The sequence below is a fragment of the Momordica charantia genome (genome assembly GCF_013281855.1).
Source record: "Momordica charantia cultivar OHB3-1 chromosome 2 unlocalized genomic scaffold, Mcharantia_2.0 BLBB01000002.1, whole genome shotgun sequence".
Lineage (NCBI taxonomy): Eukaryota > Viridiplantae > Streptophyta > Magnoliopsida > Cucurbitales > Cucurbitaceae > Momordica > Momordica charantia.
The window spans coordinates 1,671,569-1,679,529 of record NW_028275160.1 but is presented as its reverse complement, the minus strand read 5'-3'; the positions used below and the strand labels follow the sequence as shown (position 1 = coordinate 1,679,529).

Genomic DNA, 7,961 nt, shown 5'->3' with positions numbered 1-7,961 from the left:
ATGGTTTGGTTCAGTTTGGTTCAATTCTTTGGTTTGATCGGTTTTTTTGTAACCTCTATTTGTTGTTCTAGTGAATACGAGCTTAAATTTTACCAAATTGAAATAATCTTTGTTAGATTGTGTGTGAACCAATGAACTCAATGTTATATATACCTTTCAAAAAAATGCTCAATATAATGCTGTGATAATTGAATATGTGTGTTGTTTTATTTATTTATATTAGATTGATAAGAAGTAACCTAAAAAAAATTAATAAAAGGAGTTACTAAGTGAGAGAATACAAACTAAAATATTTTTAGCCACAAGCAAATTATATATTTTAGTTCAATGAATGAATTAAAGAAAGTTGAATGTAACCAAAATTTATCTTGAAAGTCAAACATTAACCCAAAATCGTATACCAATTCTTCTCAATAGCCAAATATTTTGAATACAATTACCTATCTCAATTGCAAGCAAATTTTGCTCGAAATTAATCACATCTATATTTCAAATTTTCTACATGTAAGAAACAAAAAATGTAGCAAATTAAAAATAATGAAGAACCGTCACGAGGATGGATAAGCAGACAACAAATGAGGAGGAATACAAGAAGAGTTACTCCAAACCCTAAAATGCAGTTTAAGTATATCTCTCGCCTTCTCCCTTGTCTTCAAACTACAATCCATTTGCAACACCAAACACAGCTTCGCCACCACCCCAACCTCCAACATCTCTTGAACCACCTTCCCCGTTCCCGAAAACCGACATATCGACGACAATATCCTCACCGCTCTGTTGCTTGCCAATGTCGAAACCCTAAGTATCTTCTTCGACACGACCGCCACCCCAGCCCCGTGCCCCAACAACTTCTCCCTCCCCTCCGCGCGCCCGCATAGCTGATCCAAAACCACCAACCCTAGCTCTGACCACCGCCGCTCAGTCGAGTTAAGAAGCAACTCCACTAGCACCCCAACCGCGTCACAGTCCACGGCCTTGATTCGGTTCCGCCCCCACGGACACACCTCCGCCAAAAGCTTCAACGCGGATTTAGTGGCTTGGCGAGATATCTGATCTTGTATTACACGCACAATCTCCTTGAAAACCTCTCTATCGATACTCATCAAATGAATTGGATGGGCAAGTTGGGAGGTTGATTGGAGCAACATTACAGCGTAGGCTCTAGATTGGTAGTTCCCACGTTGGAGGACGTGGAGTAGAGAATTCATGAAGCTACCGTCGCCGTTCACTAGATTCTTGAGATGGGTTTCGGAGGATTTGAGGTGGAAAAGAATCTCAACGGCTAATTCGACGGAATCAATGTTGTGATTGGCACCACCTGTGACGACGGCGGCGAGAAAGTCAAACACTCCATCGGATTCCGCCACAAGGTTGCGGTTTCTTTGGCTCTCCAAGGCGGTGGCTTTGAGGGTAATGAGGCATTTATGGAGTGAATCGGGGGAGAAATTTTGGGCCTGTTTGAGGATTTTGGCGATGTGGGTTTTGTCAATTGGAGTCTTGGGAGTTGGAATTCGTTCGACTCCATGAGAGGCGTGGAGGGTGCACCAAGCTTGGATCAATCGGCGAAGGGTGTGATTTGGGGTTAAATCGGAGGTGGACAATGGCTGTTTGGTGATGGGGCAAGTTTGTTTGTTGCATGAAAATAGCCATTTTTCAATGGCGGATCGGTCGTAGGTGATGCCTGTGGAGATTGTAACTGGATCTCTCATTAGTTGGAGAGAAATTGGGCACAGAAAATAGGAGGGAACTTCAACTTCAAAGCCCTCGTCTTGCATTCTCATTCTTGAAACGAAGAGGGAAATTGAGATATGTGTAATGTCTAATGTTTAGTTTTGAAATTGGGTGAAATTGAAGGCGTTGTTGGGATTGGAATTGAGAGTGGGTTTTTAAATGAGGAGAGAAGGTCGCAAATTGCGATGCCAAGTTGATGATAACGATAAAAAAAGCCAACACACGCAAATTGGAGAAAGAGAGAGAGAGAGATTTAAAGTCAAAACACGGAAATTTGAGAGGGGACAGCTTTGGTACACAGAAAGCAACTGGCAAAACTCAAAAGCCAATAAAATATAATGAAATTTAATACACTCGCACACAAATTTGAAACAACACCCTTACTTTTCCCGATATGTTGGAACAAGCAAAACTAATTAACCTAAGCCAATCCAAGTTCACTCAATTTCTTGTCTCTTACAACTTGGCTGGTAAATGCAGACAAAATCTCACCGATTAGGATGGAAAGTGATTTATGATATAAAGAAGATGATAATTGTCTTCATTGGTATAAAACAAACCAAAAACAAAGTGCGGGTAATATCATACAATTACAGAGAGATACTTACGATACATAATATAGCGCTAGTAACTTTTTAATGTATGTTCACAATTAAATAGATTTAATATAGTATTGGGATTGTAAGGAACATAAACAAAATCCCACGCTAAGTAAGGGAATGATCTGTGGTATATAAAATATGACAATTATCTCTATTTTAGTATGAAGTTTTTTGTTGCCGCAAAGGTTATGCCCCAAAATGAACAATGTCATACAATCGTTATCTTTAACAATCAGTTTAAAAATTTAAAAGTAGCTTTTCAAGGAGGTGAGCTAAGTACATATGCAAAACTCTAAAAGTTGTTAATCACAGTTATAATTTAAAATTAATGGTAAAATATTAATCTGAGTTAACTAAATAAAGTATATTATCCAAGTTTTCATAGAGAATAGAAGCTTTGGTAGATGAGCTGAAGTAGGGCTGTCATTGGAGGAATCGTCTGAGATTGAAGTTGGGAAGAAGTTGGCCTTTCTTGACAAATGATAATTTAAATATATTTAATTTATTTTCTGAATGAATTAAAATAAATAAATAAAAGTGAGAGCTGCATGGCTGGCGCCGACTGCCTCTGATGGGGCTATAATCCACCCACGCATTTCATGGCTGATGCAATTAATTCCATGTGTCTGACATTTTTCTAATTCAAAATATTCCATAAATTTTGCATTTATTAGGTCAATTAAAGTGGCTGGGATACCAATTTTTCTACAAATTAACATTTTTTTTTTTGTATTACTTTATAATTTCATTTCCTGTTTATTAGACAATTACTATGTGGGTAATGCTAAAATATTCAACCCATCTTAAACTAATCTACACTTATATTTTATTGGTTCAGATTTCAAATAAAGTCACACCCTTCTATGGGTTCGGTTCCTTTTAAAGAAAAAAAAATGTTGTTTTTGTGTCGTTGAATGAATTGTGAAAGACGACGTTAGTTTAATTTGTTCATTGTAAAAATATTTTTTATAGTCATGATAAAAGTTATTTATTCATATTGCCTTTTAATTTACAGAGAATGATTTTCTCAGGTCTTTAAAATGTTTTTTTTTAAATAAAATTATAAAATATGACCCTCAGTCTCAACTACTCTTTTTAATTCTAGTGAAAGAATTTGTAAAAAAAAAAGTATATATAATAAGTATGTATTTCTAAATAATATAGAAAGTTTGAAATTTTACAAAAGCTTCGTAATTCACATTGAAAAAAAAAAGTCAATATCTAAAAAAGAAAAGCTATGAAAATTATGCTATTTTAAATGTTTCTATAGGGTAAAATTTTTTATCTTAATTTAATGTGTAAAAGAAATGAATATATATTTTTTAGGGTGCAAGATCATTAACCAATTGAGCTTCAAATTCACATCTAGGTAAAGAGATATAAGAAAGGTTAAAGTTTCACTAATTTCACTCTCTTTCAATAAGTTTTCAAATCAATTAACCCTCACAACAGCTCAAATAAATTCAATTTGTATAATATTACTTTATTACATAGTTTATTGAGTCTGTCATTTAAATAATATGATTAAACATTATCATTTAGGGTTTGACAATAGTATTTAAAAATCACTTAATCCAATACAACTCGTAAAAACTCGAATAGAGATGACACTTTTTATTGTCATATTATTCAAAATCACATTCTCCCATTATTATTAACTTTAGGAAATTAAAATACATTTTGAGAGTTACTGCATACCTCAATTCAGAAATAGTTGCTGTCTCAATTGGTTAAAGGTCATGAATTAGAATCTCTACCCTATGTTGTATTAAAAAAAAAAACTTCAAAATAACCCCTTGATCTTGAAAATAAAAATTATAATTTTTTATTTTTACATCTACCAGGAAACTTCACAACTTGAAACAAAATATTTTTAATTAATAAAAATATTTAACACTATTCTAAAATTTATAACATCAATCCTTAGCGATAGTGTATAACCATTTTGTTTTTTTGTTTTTGAATATTAAATTTGTAAAACTTTAATCCATCACTATTTTTTAGTTTTGCAATGTATACCTTTTAAAAGCGTTTTCAAAATCTAACCCACATCTTGAAAACTAAAAAATATATATTGTTTTCAAAAACTCATTTTTGTTTTAAAAACTTTGTTAGGAATTCAAATGCGTGTTTAAAAAAATATGTGAAAACATAGGAAGAAAAATGGTTGATTTTTATTAATTAATAATCAGGAACATATTCAACTGGTTTAGGTACCTGTCTCCAATTAAAAGATTGTTAATTTGAATATCTATTCTCACCTATTATACTCTACAAATATACAAATAGAAAAATAATAAAAATTAATCATCGATGGATCAATTTTAATATAATTAAATAAATAAGATACCTATTATTATTCTAAAAGTCGATGTCCTGATTGTCTAACGAAAAGAAAAGCTTAAGAATCAAGGAGAGTGGAGTCATGAATCACATTAAAACGATTTTTTTTTCTTTCTTTTTTCTTTTCTTTGGGTTTGAAGAGTAGAAAGTAAACGATTTATTAAAAGTTAATGAGGTAGAGCGTAAGCAGTTAACGGAGTAGTCTGCACTGTCTACGTGGAGGGTCCACAGCCATTTTCTCAACTTTACAAGGTATTGACTTTCAATTTTTAAATTAAGAAATTAACTGAGGTCCCGGTTGTCGGTCCTTAGCTTTCACACTATTATTCATATTTCAAATTAAAAAAAGAAAAAGAAAAAGAAAAAGAAAACACATCTTCCCTATATTCTTTTTTTTTTTTTTTTTTATGTATAGGAAGGAAGTCGACCGTTGATTAATTGTTCACCAATCCAACCTCTTTTCCCATCTTTTATTTCTTATCTCTTACAACTGGTCATTTTTTATTTTGTCACGATCAAATCCATCGGGTCAAACCACCCTATCCTAATACTCAACTCGAATCAGTCAAGTTGGTTCATACGAGCCACCCGTAAGTCGGGCCCAACAAAATAACTTCACAATTTATTTCAAAAAGGTGACTAAATACTGTTTAAATAATAAGATTAGAGATTTTGTAGATGAGTTACGTTTTTACAATCTATTCTTTATTCCGTTGTTTAATTAAATTTATAATTGTCTGAACATCACATTAGTGTATTTATCTCAACTTGCTTCTATTGTTTCTATTCATCTTTAATAATAATAATTTTTTTTTTTGATATACGTATTTCATAATGAATGACGTAAAGCAAAATTTTTAATGGTAGATGAAGGGGCGACTTTATTAAATTATGTAAAAGTGACTTGTCTAAATTATATGTTTGTGTGAAAAGAAAATAAAAACTAGTATATAATGAAAAATAATTTAAACGAAAAATGAAGGAAATTTGTATTTGGTCAGAGAAGTGAAGGAGTGGGCAGGAAATTCGTTTAAAACGCTCTTTTTAAAAACGAAGCAAAGGAGGTGGCGCCGACATCTCTCTATGCATTCAATTAAATACTGTTATAAAGTTGAACGTCAAATATGAACCCTATTAAATACTAATATAAAGCTCGTCTACAAGTCTGCGTTTAACTAATTTTTTATAAATTAATAGTTAATTTTTTTTTATTGAAAAACACTTTGTCCTCTTTCTTAATATACAGTTAATTAATAGTCCATTTAAAAAAAAAGATACATTTCTCTTTTTTAGTTGTCAAATATTTAATGGTGAGAAAACAAGGTTCTTCTTCATCATTAAGGGGCCAAATATTTTTTTCTTTCTATTCATCAATAATATGATGAAAATACATGAACAATATGACATGATTCTTACAATTTTTTTTTTTAGTTCAACCATATGTGGGTGAGCATTTAAACCTCCAATTTTTTTTAATCAAAGAGATTTAACTTGTCGTCGTTGTTAGAATACAACTCAATAGGCTAAGTTTAATTAACTTTACATTAGAGACATTTTTATAAATAGCATGATCACCAACTGAAATATAGTTTCAATGGATTAAGGCACATGTGTTAAATAAAAAGTCGTGAGTTTGAACTTTGAACATTCGCTCTTATATGTTATTAAAAATATAATAATAATAAAATAAATAGCATCATATAAATATTTTTTTTCAAATAAATTTTAGAAAAGAATAACACAATTCAATTCAAATCCAATATAAACGCACATACTTATGGTATGTAGTGTAATTATTCATCCTGTGATTTGTCCAAAAGAAAAGAAAATTAAAAAAAGTCAAAAAAAAAATTTACGTTTTGAAATTTTGATAGACTATTAGAAAATATAATGGTATGGTAGACTGTATTTATACCTAAATTCTGTTCCAGCCCTATAATTTCCTTTCCTGCCCTTTTCTCTCTCGTTCCCGAACCATCCCATAATATCTGATCTGGGCCGCAGATCCCTTGTACGCGCAAAATGGGCCGAACAGAATTTCAGTATACTATTAAGAAATGGACCCAATAAGTGAAGCCCAACTATTTTATAATGGGCCGAAGTCCAGTAAAATGAGGATCATCATTCTCGTGATGGGGACTGTAAAATTGCAACGAGACCTACTTTAGGCATGATTGATTACATAGCAAGGTGGGTGTCTCATCCCTCAGAAATACTCAATTCTGCCCACGTTCAAAGGAGGGCAGCCAGTGGTCGAGGACCCGACCACTTCAATCCGATCACACGATCCCGACCTCGACCTCGACCCCGATCTTTTTGGCAATGCCTTGGGGCTGAAACTTTATTTCTAATCACCCACTGCCAAACTTGGACTAAGACATCCTAACTTTTCACAAAAGGTGACTTTCCCTCGCACTATTGGAAAGATTTTGTTGGATTTTGGCTCAGACATTTGGTCCTTGGTCCTCTTTATGTGCTACCTACTTTTACTCATTATTATGCTTTTATCTGAAATTGTTGTGTGGTGTGTTTGGTGGTCGTTTTTCGAACTTTTTTTTTCTTTTTATTTTTCTCCTCCTCACACTCCGCATCCATTCTCACTGTCGGCCAGTGCCACCCGCTCCCTCCTTTATCCAAAACCAAACCCTCCATAAAATCTCATTCATCTTCCAATTAAACCCAAATTTCAATTAAACCTTCCTATTCTAAGGAATATATGCTAATCAAAATCATCACAAAGTTTCAATTTTTTCCCTTTCCATAATCATTAAAGAAAAAAAACTACAGAAGTACGGAGTGGCAAATGGCATCCAATTTGGTGGAAGGAAAAACAGAGTGGAGGAGATTTTGTAGATCAAAGGACATGTCATGGGTTGATAGTTGACACGATAGCCTTAGATTTAAATTTATTTTCCTTTCATTGAGGAGCAAATTATTGTATAATATAATATTCCCCAGACAATATCTATTTCCACGTGTAATTTCCGTATTCGTACAAACTTCAAACTTTAGCTAAGGATTTTAGCACGATTCTGTTCTTCCCATTCGCTATTCCTCTACTCCTAGTGGTGGGCTTGGCCTGGCCACTAAAATCCACATGGCTTTGGCTGTCGTTCAAAAAAGGCCGAACCTATCTGGATGGGTGGCCTGGACCACCGCACCAGGCCCTTAGGCTTAGGCTGAGACCAAACTGGCTCGTACACGTGGCGAAGCCTCATTCGTATAAATTTCGTTTATTCCATAATTCCAAAAACATATTCTTGGTTTCTGCAACGTCCAATCAAA

At 33.3% G+C, this 7,961-nt stretch overlaps 1 protein-coding gene across 1 annotated transcript; it reads right to left on the bottom strand.

Moving 5' to 3' along the window:
- Positions 1-368: 368 nt before the first annotated feature.
- On the bottom strand, positions 369-1,879 carry LOC111020640 (E3 ubiquitin-protein ligase PUB23). Its single transcript, XM_022297351.2, has one exon. It carries the CDS (start codon positions 1,779-1,781, stop codon positions 549-551), a length of 1,233 nt encoding a protein of 410 aa, XP_022153043.1. The 5' UTR covers positions 1,782-1,879; the 3' UTR covers positions 369-548.
- Between the last annotated feature and the right edge of the window lie 6,082 nt (positions 1,880-7,961).